General features: G+C 37.2%; 1 protein-coding gene across 1 annotated transcript; it reads right to left on the bottom strand.

The window, feature by feature from the left end:
* Positions 1 to 7,212: 7,212 nt before the first annotated feature.
* On the bottom strand, positions 7,213 to 20,709 carry LOC134796039 (gustatory and odorant receptor 22-like). Its single transcript, XM_063767963.1, has 10 exons — positions 20,660 to 20,709; positions 20,352 to 20,472; positions 19,884 to 20,022; positions 18,792 to 19,042; positions 18,260 to 18,520; positions 13,922 to 14,049; positions 13,299 to 13,458; positions 11,499 to 11,570; positions 11,043 to 11,132; positions 7,213 to 7,318 (listed from the first exon to the last, which is right to left on the bottom strand). The coding sequence occupies exons 2-10, from the start codon at positions 20,460 to 20,462 to the stop codon at positions 7,244 to 7,246; spliced, it is 1,287 nt and encodes a 428-aa protein (XP_063624033.1). The 5' UTR covers positions 20,463 to 20,472; positions 20,660 to 20,709; the 3' UTR covers positions 7,213 to 7,243.
* Between the last annotated feature and the right edge of the window lie 1,045 nt (positions 20,710 to 21,754).

Genomic DNA, 21,754 nt, shown 5'->3' with positions numbered 1-21,754 from the left:
CAAAAATATTGTTATTTTGTTATCATTCGCCGTTACGTCTCGCTTGTGCTATTGGCACAAGTACGTTGTACGTAATTGTTCGTACATTATTGATGTACGAACATTTACGAGCGAAATGTCAGTTCGAATTGGCATCCAGTATCTATACCACGAGTTTCACACTGGCATATTCGCTAACGTCTGCGTAACTTACTTTCTATACACCTCGCTCGCACTAATTACATGCCAGCGAGCGAGATACATAGAAAATAAGTTACGCACACGCTAGCGAATATGTCGGTGAAACTCGTAGTAAAGCTACTAGAGTCGTCACATAAAGCGTTTTGAACGCACTTAGTTATTGGTGCGCGTGAAATGTCCCAATTACCCAAGGTCGTGTCAAAACAAGATGAAAACCACATCACATCGTTAAAACAAAACCGGCCTCCTTCTGATTTTACCCGCGTCAACTCGCCTCATGAAAGACATCCTTTGTAAACACCATTCCGACGTATTTTCTCGTGTAATCCCTCACTTGTTACAAGTCTGTCCAAACTTGACTATAAGGTAGCGGAGATGGTGGCCAACGTGTAAGTAGTTTTAATGTAGTAATAAACTGCTTAACTTTCTCAGAAGGCTGAATGCTACGTTTGCATATTTTCTCCATCAAGATATACCTAATAAAATACCTATATAAATGCAGTTCGAAAAACTCATCGGTCCAAGTCGGGGTTCTAGCCTCCGATTTGAAAGTCACACGCCTTACCTATCGCTAGGCTACTAACGCTCCTATAAGCATATTCTGCACATCGATCGTTTTTGTGTCATAACCTCATAACTAAACGCGTCACATACATACTCTATAAATTTATTTCCCTATCCGTTGATATAAATAAAATATCAATAAACACATTCCATCAGGTGTCCGCGACAGACGTAGTGGGATGCGTTTTCAGGCAATCCTATTATCTAAAGTGCTCTCCACACTTAATAACCGCACTTGACACGAGTGCGGCTCGATACAAATCTCGAGTTAGATAGCCACCGAATGATGTCACAGTTAGTGGACAAGGTACGGCGAGGTATGGCGTCAATAGCGTGGGGATACGTCAGAGCATGAATGACCAAATTTGCTGGTCACCGAATAATGCTAGAGCTTATTGTTTGAGTGGACGTAGATTAAACTAATTTAAAAACATGATGGTACAGTGAGCTGCAAAATTGCATGGACACATTATGAATGGAATTCATTTATCACTACAGTTTGATACATATTATTATATAAGTTTAGTAGGTACTGTAAAAGTATAAAACTTTGCCATTTAACATAACTTTGCCCACTTTGTTTATTATAATATTTCTTTCCAGCATTTAAAATGCTATGAGCGAGCTGTGGTAGGTGGCCAAGAACATGTCGGGCCATAATATATTATGTGGTTTCCGCAGCCACAAAGACTCACAGTACAAAAACCTTGCCGTTTTCATTAATTAGTCTTGGATGTACTTTATCAGCGATGTTTCTTGTTTTCATAATAAAATGATAAAATGATGTACAGTCAGCAAAATAACTACACATATTTGTATGCAAGGATGCTAAGTTAATAGTTTTGCTGACTGTACCATTTACCAATAAAATGTTAGGAAATAGTTCTAACAAAGCAATTTCCTGAGACCACGCTCTTGCAAAACTTTCACTGAAATAATTCTAAACACAGACATATGTTCAAATCCTCAAATATAGCTTACACACATACCTATCCATTTCATCTCATGAATATGTGAATATAAAATCCAATTTAACTCGTACTAACTTTCAATCAAAGTAAATCCTCGGCCACTCAACTTACAAGGCTTATTCGAAACCATCTGCATAGCCTGAGCAAGTCATTCAGGGATCGCTCCAAGGCTCCGCCCTCGTTTAGAAAGTACACACAAGTTGGGATCGCGACTCGCATCGACTTGACACGGGCAGATAACGAGTAGGGTCCCTAGTGTGGAGTCTCGATAATGCGAACTTAACATCAGCTTCAACTTAATCAGACTTTTTATTATCTATTCTGTAGGTTGGCGGCTTCTTTGGAACTTCATCTGAGAAAACCGCTCGTTTTCCGACGGATTTGAAGAATACCTAAGAATAGAATTGGAATATAATTTGCCATGTTGTCAATTTACTGTAACTATACTACTCCGAAAAACACACATATATATATATATATATATATATAAACACATATGTATATGTATATATATATACATATGTGTTTTTCGGAGTACACATGCAGGACAATATGATTGTAACTACCCGATCGCTTTAAACTATTGACAAAACAAGTAAACTTAAAAAAAAAAACAACGGGTTGCACTCCGGGAGTGCCGACAGAAGTGAAAACTCAATAACTAGTCCAAAATGTTTGCAGCACCAATGTATAATTGACCCATCCTCCTTTCTATTGAAAAACTTTAGTTCCGAAATTGCTGGCCAGTGAACTTAAATTTGTAGCGTTAATTGTTAAAAATTCGAATAGATATTGTAAAGTTACCTTGCAGACCTCGCATCTAAATATATTTGGTCATGATATTTTGAGTTTTATTCACCAGTACTAGAGTTCACTTTTATTAGCGAGTTCATCAAGATGAGACTTTATTGAATTATTGAAATATATTGGAGTGATATAAAGTTAGAATGTAACCGTGAGATCCTCGTATTTCAGCCCGTACAAGATTAGAACATTGAGCTTTATTGCTTAATATAAAAGTCCAGTTTTAAATAATTGACCTGATTATGATACGTTATGACTAAAGTTCTTTGGTGAATAACATTGTCCGCCACACATGACATAAGTCACGCAAGCGCCCTGCGCCGCCTACATGAAACAGCTGGCTCAGGCATACATTTTCGCCGTGCGGTAGAAAGAGAGGAGAGACGCCTTACGCGTTACGCGTTACGCTGTCCCGAGTTTATCATTTTTTCCCCACCTCAAAAAGTGCTCAGCGCCGCTAAAGAAGTTTTCACTTCAAAAATAGTGCAACAAGTCTGAGAATGTCTACTAATATCTCATACTCATACTCATACTCATAATATTTATTGCATATCACATTGTATCTTAACCTATTACATAGAATTGTGTACAATATGACACCCTGTAGGGCACAGCAAACAGTTTAATAAGAGGAGATCGAGTTTTTTGTACAAAATAATAAGATTATATTAATTAGTTTTATTTATTGTATAGGTGCTTTATTAATTGCAATTATTGGTCGTGAAAAAATTCATTTAAAGTATAATAAGCTTTTTTAATGAGGTGATCTTTTAGTTTTTTAAAGAATTCATTGTCGGACTTGGTGTTATTTATTTCGTTACTAATTTTATTGAATATTTTTATTGCCATTGAGTTAGGACTTTTTGAATGTAGTTTGAGTTTTGATATATTTTGATTGATCTAATACAGACCTAGTTTATTTGAACTATTGATAACTGGCAGGTGGCAGGTCGATGTGCTGTGTTTATTTTAACGGTTCTTTATGTTTTGTAAGAAAATCGGGTCACCTATTTTTTTCTGCTCAAGCATTGTTGACAGCATATTGACAGTAAACATTATCCGTGTTGATTGTGCCAAAGCTTCACAGCTTGACAAAATTACATACACCCTAATTTTATTTGCAATACCTTTGACTGGTGGAAAATGTCTTTAAACATTTGAATAAAATACGATCTCACTGTTTTATAGTATTCCTTCATAGTCATATAATTTATTTATTATTCCTTTAGGCCATTACAGCCGCTCTACTAAATGAGCTAATACGGAAGCTTTCCCATATCTCATGAATTTACTATCTTATACTTTTTTTTGCACGCCTTAGGGGTCACCTTGTCGTCTAAATAGCAACACCCACCTTACGCATTTTAATGGCACGGACAACATCTCAACATTTTACTGAGAATCATCAAATGTACCAAAAATAAATTGTCATGGTCGGTCCCGCTGATATTGATAAACTTAGATACCGAAGGGCCCGTTTGTAGAAAATTGGAAAAGTTGATTAATGAAAATCCATTACAGCTGTCAAGGAAGTGATTGCGGGTGACAGACGGTTCAAGATCGAGTACATTATATTAGGTTATGTAATCACTTAAATGTATTAGGTTTTGAAAGGCTTATTTACACTGTTATATTATGTTGGTTGGTGGTGGCCCCTATCTATTTAATGTATCAACTATCTATTATACATATATTAACAAACTTATATACATATATATATAAACTAACTTAGTAGAGCCCCATAGCTCGATCATTTTACAAATATCCAAAAACGGAGTCGACAAATATATCACTATAATTATCAAACCTTCATTGAAGAAATAATTATTAAGTAGGTAGGTAGGTAATACGTTTCCTTTTAGAAAATCCAATTAGTTTTGTGTAAAGCCTAACATTACTTGCACTTGCACATGCATTGGTCTTTAAAGCTCATCTACTTTTAAAGCCAATATAAAAATCTGTAACTAGAAGTCTGCAGATGACACCGCGTCAGGCTAAGGGTCGAAAATATATAAACTCTCTCGAGCTCCGAGCGACACGACAGCTTTAAAAAGAAATTTAAATATTAAGGGAAAAATGGAAAAATTCACCGTTTCGGGCAATACTCGAACTTGCCACCTTCCGGGACACCAGTCCGATCGCTCTTAACCAACTGAGCTACCGAAACCCGCCAGAAGCGTACGAATCTTTCCATGCCTTCCTTTTTAGGGTTCCGTACCTCAAAAGGAAAAAACGGAACCCTTATAGGATCACTCGTGCGTCTGTCTGTCCGTCTGTCACAGCCTATTTTCTCGTTAACTATACTGGACCAATTAAGTTGAAATTTGGTACATCACTAATTTATATGTATTAGTGACCCAAAGACGGACATGTAACGTAAACAAATGAATTTTAAACACGGGGGCATAAAGATTTTCAAACTATATCGTGTTTTATATCAAATGAAAGAGCTCATTTTGAGAATTTCAAATAAATAGGTTAGAAGTTATTTAAGAAAATAGCCAAAAAATGACCATGCCCCTCCTTTTATCTCCAAAAGTACTGGGTCTAAAATTTTGAAAAAAAATACAATAGTTCTTTACCTATAGATGACAGGAAAACCTATTAGGAATGTGCAGACAAGCCTGAGTCGGACTTAATGTACGGAACTCTTGGAACGCGTCCGACTCGCACTTGGCCGGTTTTTGTTAAGTTAGGGAGGCGAAAGGTCGCATTAACATTTGTAGTATCCCTCGCATCGCAGACGTATCTGCTTGTAAAATTAAAAAAATAAAATTAGTTTAGCTCAAACAATGCATATTCCTCGTTAGTCAGATAATACGACGCAGTATACTGTCATTATTTCAAATATAGCGACCAATTTCTGAATTAGAGGATGTTGAGGTCTTTGCTTTTGTGCATTTTCATAAAATTTTGTATTTATACATTTATAAATGTACTAAATTTATAAATGAAAATGTAAGAAATGAAGCTCCTTTACTTATAATTACAACTTTAAGATGTTATTAAGTTTAGTTATAGGTACTGGTGGTCATGGGAGTACTGTGTAGCATATTAGTATTTTTACTAGAAACATATCTGACTTTTGTTAATACAATTCCATGCAATAAATTCTATATACGGTTGCAAATCTATATATACATATATATATAAAGTATTTTTTGAACGCTTATTTCTCGGCCTCGATGTAAAGGATTAACAAGAAAGAAAATGACAGCAGTTTTCAATTTCCTTTATTGTACAAAATTTGCGTAACTATTTACAACGGTATCGCGAAATAGATTTTATCTAAAATGAGATGCCTTATATTAAATAGTCTACTAAAGTTTAATCGAAATTCCTCGAGAATACGAATTTCTGGTCCTTTGTATACCTATTAATCGGTCGGATAAACCGATAAAATATTAGGCAAGTGCATTGAAAAGAGAAGATTTGAATACCTACAATCCTACATTCCTCCCACCGAGTTATTGGCCTGATTTATTTATTAATATAAAAATATCGGAGACAGATTTATTTTAATTACCTATCTACAGCTAACTAGAGTCTAGTAAATGAAGAAGACGAGGTTGTAGATGATTATATGCGTATGAAATCTGCCACCTTAGTACTATTTACACTTTCAATAAGTAAATTATTTTTCACCTCAGCAGCTCGAACAAGGGTACTTTGCTTCTTAAAAACAGTGAGCAAAATGCGATTTTGCTCACTGATTCATTTTGTCTCACTCAGTGAGCAAAATCGCATTTTGCTCACTGAGTGAGACAAAATGACATTCAAGTGACCTTTATAGTCAAATGTCATTTCAACATGCGGGGTCTAATACAAGTTCGATATACTTGGGTTCTATTATCTCTGTCCCTCTAGGTATGTTCTCACTGCTTAGGGTGAAAAATTTTGTGTACTACACGAGATCAAAGTTATTTACATCTCGTGCGCTTTTGAATCCCTTACTACGCTCTAGATTCTAAATTAGATCTAATATAGAATCTATTATAGAATCTTTCGCTTGCACGGGACTCAAAATAAGCATTCGAAGAAATATCAAACTTTGATCTCTTGTTGTACAAATAACTATAGGACTTGACTGGCCGCAGTTATTAAGCCCTTAAAAAGGTTTAAAAATCTTCAAAGTAGATGACGTCATTAAATAAGGATATACTTAAACTGTTTAAACTTTTATTGTATTTTTAATGCACACAATAGCGGTCAGGAAAGTCGGACCTTACGGTTAGAAGTAACAAACACGGTAAATGACTAATTTTATACCTATAAAACTAAAATGGAAGTAAAACGGTCGCTAGGAACGCGGTGTTACAAGTCTCTGGTCTAACTTATTGTTTACTAATATGGCTGAAGGTGTTGAACTATGTACAATTACATTCCAACTACTAACATTTCAACTTCATCTATTACTTTTTAAAGCACTTTCTAAACGAAAGCAACGATCCTAAGCTCAACTTTGCTATGCTAAACGTTGTTAAGTAAGCTAATATAATAACTGTGGACATTCATTAGTATTTACTTAGTGCTTCATATGGTGAGAAAGGAGGACAGGATAAGAGTGAAGTGGGCGTACACAGTATATTAACTATCACTTCCAGTTATACCATTTTCCCATCTAACTTGTCACAGACTATACTCACAGCAATTATTATGGCATAAGTTTATCTCAATAAGTGAATAAAGTTTTAGCCGCAGGAAAGTTCCGTAGATTGGGTGTCTTAAGAGTCAGTTTTTGGTAGCGATATCTTGAATTGCAGCAGCACGATTAAATAAATAGCTATCATGCTTATTGTCTGAAACAAGAAACATGGTTTAAATAAAAAATACAATACTTATGTAGAGTCGGACCAAAACAAGTCATTTATACGTCATCATTTCATAGAAGTTTTACATTTAAAATAACACTTTCACTGCGTGGGCTATCAAATCCGCTGCAGACTATTCTTGGTCTGACTCTACCATAAAATGATAGCCGAGATTTTTAATACAAATGTAATCCTCTATTTCCTCTCTGGGTATTATCATTAATAAAAATATTTTGACACAATTTGTTGTATATTAACCACAGCTATGACCCTATGTTTGTTTTTAGGGTTCCGTACCCAAAGGGTAAAACGGGACCCTATTACTAAGACTTCGCTGTCCGTCCGTCCGTCCGTCCGTCCGTCCGTCTGTCACCAGGCTGTATCTCACGAACCGTGATAGCTAGACAGTTGAAATTTTCACAGATAATGTATTTCTGTTGCCGCTATAACAACAAATACTAAAAACAGAATAAAATAAAGATTTAAATGGGGCTCCCATACAACAAACGTGATTTTTGACCAAAGTTAAGCAACGTCGGGAGTGGTCAGTACTTGGATGGGTGACCGTTTTTTTTCTGCTTTTTTTTCGTTTTTTTTTTGCATTATGGTACGGAACCCTTCGTGCGCGAGTCCGACTCGCACTTGCCCGGTTTTTTTAGAATCTTTAAAGGTTAAGAGTATTAAAAAAATAATGAAATCTGTTTTTCGCTACTAATTTTTACACAAATAAAAAAAATCTAAACATGTCAAACATAGAGGCATAGCCTATGGTTAATATACGTCAAAATAAAATATGTTAAAACATTTTCCATAATGTCAATATCCAGAAAGGAAAATGAGGACTATGTTTGTATGGAGAAATGCGCTACCTATGAAAAAAAAAATCAAACGGCGCGATTCGGGAAATGAATAAGAGATTCACTAGATATGAAATAGTAAATGTTACTCTTATAATGACACTCGCTCACTTTGTCCTGTTTAAGTGGGTGCAAAATTAGCATAGACAGACTCTAGATAATAATTAATCTTATTTCGTCTTTAAAAATACCTACTTATATCTACATTAAAAAGCAAAGACACAATAATCATAATGACTATGTATAAATGTTCCATTCTCAATCAAAAGGGTACTTATTGTCGGTTGTCAATAAGGCGCTATTTTCATATATACTCTGTATCTTTAGGTATTGAAATAAAAGTAAACAAAATCTTCCCAGTTGAGGGTAGATGACAACATTACATGATCAAATAATGTAGGTTAAAGTCAGGTAGGTTGTATTATTGATCAATAAATATGATGATGCTGATGGTGACTGATCCAGGCGGTTTTGTATTTGGTTGGTTAGCCAATAAATGTTATAACTACCCGAAAATGTACAAATTATTTGTTTACTTTCTTTTAAATACCAACCTAAAGATAAAGACCCTAAAGACCCTAAGGATAGCTTCTATTTGAAATCAGCCTTATCGACAACCGACAATGTGGTACCTTATGATTGAAAACGTCACAAATAAATAAGTAATAACCAAAATCAAGAGTCGAAAAGCTAAAACTTCTTAGCTTCTCCGTATTACAGCTAAGTAAGTGTAGTATGTTCGAGCTTGCATAACTTTGGAAGGAAGTTCCCTAGAGTTCTCGGAAGAACTTTGCATTGCGTCAGTTGTAATTTAGAGAGCAAATAGAACTAGTTGATTGTTGCTGAACTGTTTCTAATGAGAGTTCCAGTGTGAACCAGTTACCAAGGGATGACGCCGTCCTCAAAACGTCGGAGGTAAATTTAAAAACTGAATGTACGCGATGAAGCCCCGTTCTGATAAATAGTATTAATGTAGTAACGTCTTAAATAAAACTACTAAGTACAACAGTTTACATCGCTTGTTTTAAGTTGAAAACGAGCGTTGAACTGTTGTTGTTTTTTAAATATATTAGGGTCATCAAAACTTCCTTTTTCAACCAAAATAATATGCGAGTAAAATAGGTACTAATTAAGAATAATATCATTTTCCTTGACACGAAGAAGTATGTAGGTATGTATGATGAATATGATAATTGAAGCAAAACTTCTGAAATTGTTCTTAAAATGTAGCCGAATTTTAATTATATGATCCTTCACAGAAATTTAGTATGCAAAGGAGCGAACAGATTGTTCTTGGGCAGGATTTAGAGGCTCTACTTGTTTTTGTTTTATGAGGAGCACTGACATGTTAAGAAAATTTTGTTGTACTAAAAAATTACCAAGTTTTAAATAAATTAAATTTTGTACAAACAGCAACACTCCTAACTGTAGGTACATCGGTGGACCTTATGCCTTTTGTAACAAAGTTTACCGATGGACAGTTAACAGTGTCGGCGATGGTACTCGGCTATCTTAGTAGGTACCTACTTTCTCATTGGTATCTCAAAGGAACCCGAAGTCGCCTAAGACAGTCGTTCAAATATTGCAACAAGTACAATATGGTTGGAGATTGCCGATCACCTTAACTTTGTGGTCCTAGTTTCAAATCTAGAGGTTTCTCTCTCCACAATGAATGGAAAAGTGTTAAACCGATTTTCACGAGATATTATGTTTTAGGGCACGCTATTCTTGATGAAAGACATTAAATTTATTGAGCATTATTTGTACAGAAAGTCACACAGTTAGAGTCTGCATTGAAATTATTATGTGATGTCAAACTTCTGTATAAATTTGACTTCTGAATGTATGTAGTTGTCAAATTATTTTATGAATAATTAACGTAAGACTACGATTAATCGAAACGGTTGACATTGAGTCTACGAGTACATTTGCGCCAGCCTTGTAGGTTTTCACGGGCATCGTGCACACTTATTTTTGATTGAATAGGTAGCGGACGAAAACAATGTGAACTCAGTTTACTATAGCAGCTGTCAGGTACAGAAATTATAAAGCTTTTGAAATCATATTACGGAATGAGACGGTTCCGAGGTTACGCGCAGAATTAGGTTATTCAGTAACCGGAAGGCCATCGAATAACCTATTTACGACTATGACTATTTGTACTATTAATATTGGGTTAAAAATAACTTTACTATATCAGTTTAATTAGCTCTGAAGTAAAGATGAACCTCAATCTGATTATTAATTTTCAACTCGTGGTTATCAGTAAATATATATTTGCCCTTAACTGATAAAACTGGTCAACGGATACTCATGTAAAGTATTAACGTAAATCCTGCTGAAAGTAATATAGGTAGTTTAATTAAATGGAGTAAACTAATCGTGCATAAAAATGTGGTTAGGAACAAAGTTTTTTTAAAGCAAAAGTTCTAGTTCGTGCTGATAAATATTACTTATCTCCTGTACGGAATGTGTACCTAGGTAGGCATAAAAACTAGGTTAGTTGCCATACTCCATCATGCCGAGCTTCTGAGCAATTTGCAAGCATTTTAGAAATAATAATACTAAAAATAATTCGATTGGCGTTTCTTATCTTGGCCAGGCCCTCCTTTCAGCTGTTAAAGGAAGTCCAAGTACAACAATGGGACCTATAGACCGACCGCTTAAATGAGTCCTCGCCTGCGCGGTACGCCTGCCGCCCGCACCTTCCCCGCCTCCCTTAGTCGTCCCACCCCGTCGCCCCCGTACCGCGCAGGCGAGGACTCATTTAAGCGGTCGGTCTATAACAGACAGTGTGCTGATGATGAGGATGCGAACCGCCAAGGTTACGGTTATATGAATTTCACTATACTCACCGAAGTAAGCAGCTCTCTGTTGACATGCGCGTAGCCTTTAAGGCTCACAACAGCGGGATTCATCTCGATGGCTTGGATGAAGTGGTCGATCTGCAGACGAAACTCTGTTTATGTTTGCTTAGCTAGGACGGCCCGGGTCCGGACCGAGGAAACCAATTCGTTTTCTATGACAGGTGACTGGTGATCACGTGATTCTTTCTGTAGAAAACGATGTGTGTGATACCTCGGCCCGGACCGAATATCATTTGCAGTTCCACTTCTTGTACGGCTCTTTCACTGTTTGTGAAATCTACATTTAAAAGACTAACTTTCTGCCTGTTTACAATGCGATACCAATAAAGCTAAAAAAATTAAAAAAAAACAACAAAGCATTAATTTAAACTAATGGATATAATTTTTTAACATCTTGTATTGTCATACAAGGTAGGGTAGGGTAAATTCAAGAGATACACAAACCTCTTTTTGAGCAGGCCTGTCGATAGCCAACACGTCAATAGCCAGCAAGGTCTCTTGAACTCCAGCCGCCACCTAAATAAAGAACGCGTGTAAATTATTCAATATAAAGCTACTTACATAGAGCTCTATTTAAGCGTTGCTAATAGGGAGTATTACTGCAATGTTCTGCCGTCAGAGTGCAGCACTATGTTGTTCATCTCGGCCTTAAGGGGCTACCCGAGGTTTTCATCGATTTTTGACAAGTTTTGAATCGTATCTCCTTTTTTTGCACTACAGATAGAATTATAAGACAAACGGTTATCGGTTTTTCAATCTTTTATCTCCAGTTTTGTCCACCGGATTTTGAAAAAAATGAATACTTATTTTTTTATGAATTTTTTAAACATTGTCTAAAAAAACACTTTTTTCGTATCTAGTTTGCAGTGAAGGATCTTACATGTACGAAATCTACATATTTGGGTTCGTCTTTGACGTCTCGAAAAACGTGTCCAGGGTTTTAATTTTAAACTAATTAACACAAAAGTTATGTCCAGATAACCAGTTTTTTAGCCTAAAATTGTTCAACTTTGATGCCAAATATCTCGAAGACAATGAACTTTGAAGTAAATATGGGATACTATATTGCTTAAAGCCGTTGCTGTTAATATAATAAGCTACAAAAAACATTAGAAAACTAAGGGATTCAGATCGAAGGTCATTGGCATGGGGTAGCCCCTTAAACAGTTTTTTGACAAGTTTTCATAATGACATTGATGCATCAAGGCGGTTTGTTTACAGGTGGCCTACCGCGAAACGCGAAAATCGAAATTTCGTTATCTGCCTCTCTATCGATCGAAAAGGCAAGAGTGATAGAGAGGCAAAATTGAACTTTCGATTTTCGTGTTTCGCAGTAGGCCCTGAGATAGCGCTTGTGACGCCCTCTACGCAGAGTTTTTCGTAATCTTCCCTATTGTAACTCCCTTGTTGTTACTGGGATTATTCATTCGATCAACGCTGGTATTAATGTAATAATTGGAGATGTGTCAATATGCGCGCTTCTCTTTACGAAACTCTCTAATTAATGCGGAAAAGCAATATAGTTGCGTGGATAATATGGATAATATGCACTGTATCATACAAATGAAAACTTAGGAAGTTCCCTCGCCATGGCATCGCCATATAACTAAAGTTTTTAGATACGTATTAAAACTGCGACAGTCGGCTCGATTCGGAAAATGAATTAGATTTCTACTAGACTTCAACAAGTTACGATACGGATAATTTAAAGATATTTGTAAGATAGATATGTCAAATTTGACGTTTCCGCGATTCTGGAGGTCCTCTTGAACGATTTCGACAAGTTATGACTTAGATATCCAAGTCACATCTAGTCGATATCTAATGTAGATCTAGTTGATCTCTAAATCGTCTCAAGATCTTGTGATTATCTCGAAATCCGAATAGGCCTGAGTATCTCTATCAGATTATCAGTATCACTGGTATCAGACAGACACACGAGTGATCCTATAAGGGTTCCGTTTTTTTGAGGTAAGGAACATGGCCAGTTACCGATCGGTGGCGGAACATCAAAAATAATCTACGGCAAACCGCACCTAATCAGGCTTTCCTTTTTTTATTTTGCTCTAAAAAAAGTGGTCAGAAAATTAGACAAGCCGGAGGGTATCGTGTTCTGTAGTTTTATAAACACCCCACCATTAGTACCTACCTATACCTACGAATGTGTTTCTCTTATTTTACTATTTAAATTTCAATTTTTTCCATTAGTTGCCGTTATCTTAAAAAAATTACAGGCAATCATACCTTGAGCGTGGTATTGTGGGAGCAGTCAACGAAGATAAACAGTAAAGTGGAACAGTAAGCGGCATCGACGAAAAGTCCCATCTCCTTGAAGCTGAATCCAAATCCGTGGTCCACGATCTCAGACAGCGCGCCGTACACCGCGCAGATAATGTTGAAGAACCTTTACGAATATATTTGTTAAGTAATCAGCTCAAGACATTATTGAACTAAAATAATAGTCTGTTATGGACAGCATCGAAATTTAAATTAATGGTGTAACTGCATGCCCGCTGAATAATGCATATCAATATATATTAATCAATGATTATATTCAGTATAATCCAGCTAAGAAAGTTCTTGCTTCAGTTTCAAATAGGAATAGAACAGAAGTTACGGATAGGAGTTCTCTGGAAAAGGCACTAGTTTCGAAACAATGTCTTCTAATGAGCATGATATTTTCAACGTGTCGTTGCATCAGAGGGACCATAAATAAAATTGCACTTACATCGCAAATCCAGCATTGCATTTGTATTAAATTGGAGCATTCATTGTATTATCCATAGTGGTCTTAAGGATCCTTTTGATACGCTATGCTTTGACGCATGAGAGAGTTATTACAACTCTACGTCGTATAAAATAGTTACATGAATAAGCAGTAGGTGGAGTAAGTCCGCGCGTAGGCGTTGCCGAGCGACTGCAGCAGCTCAGACAGGTTCAGCCACAAGAAGCGGTACCGCGATATCAGCTTCGCCGAGGTATTCACGTTTACGTCCTAGAGATTTAGGCACATAAGGACCGTATCGTTAATTATAGATACAAGTTTACTTAGCCGTTTTTTCTGGTATTATTTTTTTATTTAAAAATTACACATATAGTTTAATTAGTGCTTTAATAATAAGTAACATTTCGTCCTGGGAGACCACGTAAAGCATATGGTTTGGACAATATTTACCTAATCCTCCCGAGTAACTACAATGATTGTGGACAAATACTACAAGAAAATTTGCGGTTTGCGAACAAGACGAGATATTACACAAAAAAATCGTACTATGTAAACAGCAATTACCTATGATTCGTAAAGCGAAATATCTGGGCATAGTCTAATCATTTATTTTAATAGGAAAATTTTTTTTGGTTCTGTGCATGGTGGCCTTTTAGAGAATATGGCATGTTAGGTACTTACGACAACCCCGACTTTGGTATACAATATAATCATCATGGAGCGTGTCTATCGACCTGCTCTAGCCATGGTTCAACGCCATGAATGTCCGTTAGGCTTTGGATTTCGGTAGATTCTTTTAGCTGTTTCCCTCATTTTGCTTGCGTCAGAAATTGACGGAAATCCAAAATGTTGCATAAAAAGTCGTTTTCATGTAAAAATAAAAATTCACCACATTTATTCTGTGGATGTTCAATTGAGCAATCATGAAAAAGGATACTTAGATGGCATATTTTGGCAGCATATTAACCTTTTGTTTCTTTAAATCGTACCAAGGAATCGGTGAAATAGTCTCAAATTAAACTCGATAGGCTTATCCTCTTATTAAAATAAAATAAATGTAAAACCTTCTTATATCAGATATGGCTTAAAAATACCCCCAGATTATACCTTAAGAACATAGTAAATACAAAATAATACACACGTCAACAGTTAGACCAGGTTTTATCTGTATCCTTAATTAACGATACGGTCCTTATTGTTTTAAAGAACCCATTTAATTTTAAACTATCTTTTGTTAACCGTTTATTCAAATTTAAACTTCGAAGTACTACTTATTTTGTGCTTGAACGCTTACCAGAGGGCCACATAACGCACGCTCAGCGCTGACATCCACCTCCATACCTAGTTATACACCGTGTTTTTTTTTATTTTTGTTAATTTCAGGGGTGCATTCCTGAGCTTAAATCAAGTAACTTTCTCAATGTAGTAGTAGTAGTAGTAGTAATCACTTTATTGTACACAACACAGGTTTACAAAAATAAATTACAGTAATGGAAGTACAAAGGCGAACTTATCCCTATAAGGGATCTCTTCCAGCTAACCTTCGATTAGATGATAGGAAAACTCCAGTCAGGTCAGATAGACAAACTTACGGGATGTACAGTAATATTTAGAAAAAGTAAACTAACGTATTGTCAACTCATAAAATACATAAATATTTTTTTTTTTTACTAGCCCATGTGTGTGTCCCATAAATAATATTATAGAATAAAAATACATAAAATACATACTAGCATACATACATACAATACCATATATATCGACACAATACAAAGACACCGATATTCTAATTAACTCCATTTCGGAGATAATCAATAATTTATTTTTTTCCTATAAGGCATCTACAAGCGTGTACACTTGCCTTAGGGCCGGTTTACATATTGATTAGTATTTAGAATGAGCATTTGCTACTAAACTTAAGTACACTTAAGTAGACATTGATATGTCACAGATTTCAATTGTTCGGTTGAGTTAAATGTAATCCCGTGTTACAACAACGCTATATGCTACATTTCATTGCTTTTTAAACTTAATTTTTGTTTTTCAAAAAAAGCATTTTTTTTTAAATTAACTATGCCATTCAGTTCTCTTTAACGTACTTAACCATACCCCGAAGTTAACGGAATTCAATAAAAACACGGTGTATATCTATTTTAACCAATGTGTGGCGGTCAGCGTTAAGAGTAGGGAATGCAAATCGGTTATTTTCGGTTATTTTTTGTATGGAAATTATCGGTTATTAACCGAAACCGCGGTTATTTCCATACAAAAAATAACCGATTTGCATTCCCTAGTTAAGAGCGTACGGTACGTTTCGTGACAGGCGTTAGTGCCCTATGATAAACGTTGAAAAGCAAAAACATATAAAGTATTATAATTATAATTCTTTAAATGATACATAGTAATTAATAATTACCAGACATCGTAAATTTTATAGCATTTTCGGTGCAGCGGAGTGGTGTTAACGGAATTGGTATAAACAATATCAACCCTAATGATTAATTAGCGTTAATTAAGTGAATATTAACCTTAATTTACCATTTCAGTTGGAATTATCTATACTGTATGGTAATACATTAATTACCTATATTACTGCTTGGTAGTTTATTAACCTACCAATTTAGTTACATTTCTTTAGTTAAATGAGATCTAGAGTTTATCTCGAAATGAGCATAATAGCGCCTCGCATTTTATTATGGTTGGAAAATGTATTCTATTGTGTGTAGGTACTCTATTATACGAAAACAAACAATGCGGTAGTACGGCAAAAGGTATTGCACGTATCTCGTAAGAATAGGCACTAGTTGTACCTACATTTAATGTAGTTTTTAGTTCACAGGAGCTGAGTTATTAAACCAGGATTTAATCATTTACATGCTCAGCTTCTCATCTACTCACTCGAGAGTTGCTTGCAATAACCCAGACAAATTAAGGGTTTCACCTAAAAGTCACAGAAAATCTCGTGCGCGCGTCAGATTTTATTCAAGGTCGTCATAAAAATCGGTTTTTCGCGGATCCCAAGGTTTCTCTAACTCCAATGTTGTTTACGTCTAGGTAAGAATTGTAGAGCATAAAACTTGCGACCAGTTATTTCATATTTCATTTCATACATTGTTTCATACGATCAGCCGTTGGTATTTTCCTGGCATTGATGTCAAATATCTAAGGACGGGCCTTACGGGCACTAAGAATGGTGCTAGTTCAGCGGTGTCACTCACGAATTCGAGCCAATCGTGCTGTCTAACGCAACTAGTTGCGACCAATTGCGCGCGTGATGCAAACTCATCAACCAATCGCGTTGTAGCGGCGGCACTCCGCTGTACTGGCCCCATTCTCAATGCCCTTAAAGGCTCGGTTACACATACCGAGTAGAGTGGCTTTTTACTCGGCCGAGTAACAATTTCATACTTCGTTTTACTGTCTCGCCACTCTACTCGGTACGTGCGATCCTGGCATAAGGCAGGGCCGCCTTAAACTATGGCCTGGGGCCATTGGGTACATAAGAATATGGGGCCCTATTGGAAAGTAAAGAAAGAGAATTAAACCAACATTTTTCTACTATGATCTTCTATTTATTATGGGTAATCAAATATACTGTTACTGTCTGTCCTTCGGGGCCCCCTGAGGATGAGGGCCCTGGGCACGGGCCCCGTGTGCCCTTATGGTAAAGACGGTAATGCCTTCAGGCCCATCCTTAGTTATATGTCCATGTTTCCTGGGTTATAAAGATGCAAGCGGCAAGGACGGCGATTCGAACTTTATAATCTTGTTATGAAACGGTTTTTAAGGATGTGATCTACTTTCTGGTTGAAGAAATGTCACCGTTGACAGCTGACAGATCATATCCATAACCGTTTCATGACAACACTATAAAGTTAAAATCGCCGCCGAGGAGCACTTTCATTCAGATTTTAATTTCTTGTTACAAAACGGTTATGGATATGAGTATGAGCATCTGGACCAGAAATTCAACAAGGAATTAAAATGAAAATCGGGTTACAGCTTGGAGGTGCGTTATTTTGTGAAGTAGGTACATTAGCACTCAAGAGTACGATATACAAGGTCTTGGAACGCGAAAAGCGCGCCTCGTACGTCGGGCTAAGCCCGACGCTTTCAGTACGAGGGCGCCCAGGCGCCCGGCATTGTATTGAAATGACAGGTGTCATGTCATCCTACCCTTCGAGTTTGAAAAATATTATACTTTCCATATTTTCGCTGTTTTTGAGTAGGTACATTACCTAATCCGTGAAATAACTCGTAGAGAATTCCATTTTTATTCCTTTATTCATCTTTCGTATTTATTGTTAATATTACACCAATTTCATAGTTTAGTGCATTCTCCATGAATCGTATAATAACGAAAGTAACCTTTTTATTCCCTACATTACATTAGGGCAATCAATGTGATCCAATATACATCTATTTTACACGCTCATATTCATAAAAAGGCGGCATAAAACGCAAATTTAATTCTACGTACCCTGCGAAAACATTCCGATAGGCTTTGCGAGGCTATCTTGATGCCCTTGCAGTTAATGTACCAGAGGGCGCAATTCATGTTGATCATGGTGATGATGTGGTAGTAGGCGGTTGTGTGGCGGAGGAGGAAGCCGTCCATGAGGGCGCAGAGGCTGAGGAGGAAGCATATGGCCAGGAAAAGGCATCCTACGCTTATGATGGCGATCTGGGTCTTCAGGTTTGGGAATTGCAGGTTTTCGCCAGTCACCCGGTAGTATCGAACCTAGAAAATAAAACTGCGTAAATCTAGGGAATTTAAATGACTTTGGGTCAAATTTGATCTTATTCCTTTCCGATCTTATTTCTTTACGCGTCTATTTTGGAATTGGTGGAATAGCGAGATGGCAAGAATGATGCGATACTGTACGGCATGAAACGTAGAGTCATGAAAACATTATTTTAGCACCACGATGAACTAGACCCAAAAAATGCTTGGGGACTTTTGATAGTGTAAATTTTGGTGATGCTTTAAAAGGTTCGAAGATAACACTTACTTGAAACTTCCCCCAGCTAGTCTTATAAATGGCGACCTGATGCGCCACGCCCCACCCCACGAAGGGTATCCAGAAGTGCGGCACGAGGAACGCCACAAACAGGATGGCGTAGATGTACTCGTCGAACTTCTTGATGGAGCGGAGGATCATGACGCGCTCGTAGCCCACCATGAGGACCACCACGGTGGCTACTATGTAGAACGAGATGGCGTACATGGTGGCGCGGGATTTCCAGCTGAATGTGACTGTGCCTGTTTAAATGAGAGGTATATACATATACCTATACTCGACATTGCTTTACGGCCCGGCCACGAAATTGCGCGACCGGCGGCGGCGGTGGCGGCAACCATAGGTTGGAGCGAGACACAGCGATCAGACCTTTCGTTCCGACCTATGGTTGCCGCCGCGGCTGCCGCCGATCGCGCAATGTCGTGGCCGGACCGTTAAGCGTACAAATGTAGCGAGTAGCATTTATAGTCAGATGCAAAAGCGACCCAATAGTAGCATCTTCCGAATAATAACTAAGCCATTCTTCCAATCACGTACCTATCATGTTATTAACAACAGTGAATTCTTCAGTTCTATTGTAAAAGGTTTTTTTCCGAGACTGTGGTATCAAGCGATAATAGAGGGTTCTTCGGGATCGGGATGGATCTTGTTGCCGCATGGGTTTGGGTGAGGGTGAGTTTAGTCTCACAATGTTTGGATCACAACCAATATTTCATTTAAGTAGCTTTGCCGTTTTTCGTCTTGATTCCTTATCTAGGACAACGGCCGGCGGCCGGATCTACGGCATGTACTCGTACCCAAAACGTTAATACAAATCAACACTTGGATGGAACATTCACGAAGAAATGTCGGTTTCCTTCATAGACAGAAAAGAAGCTATTAACTTTTAAGAAGAGATAGTTTTTGTGATTTAGACACTTAAAAGTAGTGGTTTAAGTATACTGTGTAACTAACTAAACTATGCAAATTCTTCGAATGGGCACCCATTAGTCAAATTGGGGGCCCCCTATGGCAAGGGGTCCGTGGAATTTTGCCCGCTTTGTCACCTTATAGTTGCGCCACAGGTTAAAAAATGTGACAAACCTGGGCGTGACCTGGTGATAGGCATTACGGCTAGAGCTCGAAACAGCACTAGCAGCAGCTTGTGGTCGCGATAGAACTGGTCGTGGGTCTCGCAAGTGTCGCCATCTTGTGACGAGAGCATGTCTCGCTGTTCTTGCTCCTGTACAAGTAGGTGAAGTAGGTAATCTTGATACATACAATGTTTGATTTGAAATTATCTCTTCATTCTAAGAACAAATTCAATTACTTTCTATGAAAATATTTTAATTTGTGTTGTTTCCTAGTCGACACACTACCTACTATTTAAACTATAAACCGATATGAATGTCATAATATACGAAGGGAAAGATTACCAAAGCCTCCAATGTCCAAGGCTGGAATCGAACCAGCGTCCCCCGCTAACCGCAAGTCTCAACTCTCCTGCTGAACATTATACTAGTAAATTAAGAAGTAACTATATTAATTAAATACAGAATTTTGCAAACTTACGTAATCAGCCTGCGTCTTCTCATATACCACCTTACCGGTATTAAATTGCTTCATATCGTGCGGGTACAGGGTGCCGTTCAGGCCTTCGTCGAAATAATGGTCAGGAATCATCTTTCGCGCTCTGTAAACTTAGATTCACACCTTGAAATTTTAAGAACTAATCTGAGCCATAATGATATTACTGTAGGTACTTAGGTAATAAGTATTCTGTAATACAAAAATAATACACAATTTTCGTAATAAAAACAAATCAATCAATGAAGAACCAATAAAACAAATTATATTAAATATTTCCCTGAAGCACTAACCTCTTTTCCTTATTTATATCGTACAAATACACAGAAAATGAGTGCAGCTGCAGCGAGACACTTTACTTGGTGATTATTATGCGGACGCGATCGCTTTTCTCTCGAGGTGACTGTACTTATGCTGAAATCCTACGTCATCTCTCGCCCGTGGTCTCAATGGCTATGGTGAATTAATGGTACGCCATGAAAAGGCATCGTTACCGACCGGGTAAACAATGAGTGTAAATTTAATTAAATTTTAAAGCCAACGACTTCGCCTTTAGCATTTCAATGCCACGCTAACGATTATTTTGACGGACATGGACAAACAAATTGTCGGGAGATTAACCTTCACCGGTACCTAAATACGCCTACGCTGTGGGGTTCCTTAATCGCTTAGAGGAGCCTGTAATACAGTTTTGTGGTCTTAAAACTACATGGGGTAAATGTCTCACCTGCTTACACCGTATGACAGGCCGCCCGTGGGTGCACCGCTGTGGAAGTTTATATTTGTATGTTGATAAGATAACAATACACCTACTTACTTGACTTGATCCTAGGAGCTCTAAGCGGGGTAGGGCGCTCCAATGCCTCCAGAAATGTATAAATGTACCTCGATTATCCTCGATTTTCTTAAATAAGAAATACTCACTCCGTACTAGTATGTAATATGTGTTTGAATGCCATTCATTCAATTAAATACCTACAGCTTCAGCCTATTTTTTTTCTACACGGATTTTAAGTTTACTGATAGATCAGAAGAGTTTTACAATAGACGACTCCAGGTAGCCGAATAGTTTATCTCGCTTTAGGCCTAAGTAATCATTGGACGTGTCCATTTCACAAAGACAATCTACTAGAGTAATTTGTTTGAGATGCAAATGAGGCCAAAATACCTATAGAATTCACATCAAGCATACTAATTCGTCGGTGTTTGGTTGACGGTATCTAACGATCTTCTTGAATACGCTGCCTACGCTGACATATATGTGGATCATGACGCGTGACGGGTACTTTTACTCGTTCTATGTGAATGTTCAGTTAATTTCTTGGTATATTAAGGCGCTCTTATACTCGAGTTTTACGTTTTCAAGGGGGTGAAGCAGACGCGTGGTA

Source organism: Cydia splendana, chromosome 13 (genome assembly GCF_910591565.1).
Source record: "Cydia splendana chromosome 13, ilCydSple1.2, whole genome shotgun sequence".
Lineage (NCBI taxonomy): Eukaryota > Metazoa > Arthropoda > Insecta > Lepidoptera > Tortricidae > Cydia > Cydia splendana.
This window is presented reverse-complemented; position numbering and strand designations above follow the sequence as displayed.

What these genes read in the sequence shown, in the direction of transcription:
- LOC134796039 (XM_063767963.1), bottom strand. Translation starts at nt 20,462, where the DNA reads ATGATTCCTGACCATTATTTCGACGAAGGCCTGAACGGCACCCTGTAC. An exon ending in CCCACAATACCACGCTCAAG is followed by an intron (nt 11,571 to 13,298) that starts GTATGATTGCCT and finishes TTCTTTATTTAG; the next exon opens with GTGGCGGCTGGAGTTCAAGA. An exon ending in ACAGAGAGCTGCTTACTTCG is followed by an intron (nt 7,319 to 11,042) that starts GTGAGTATAGTG and finishes TTCTTGTTTCAG; the next exon opens with ACAATAAGCATGATAGCTAT.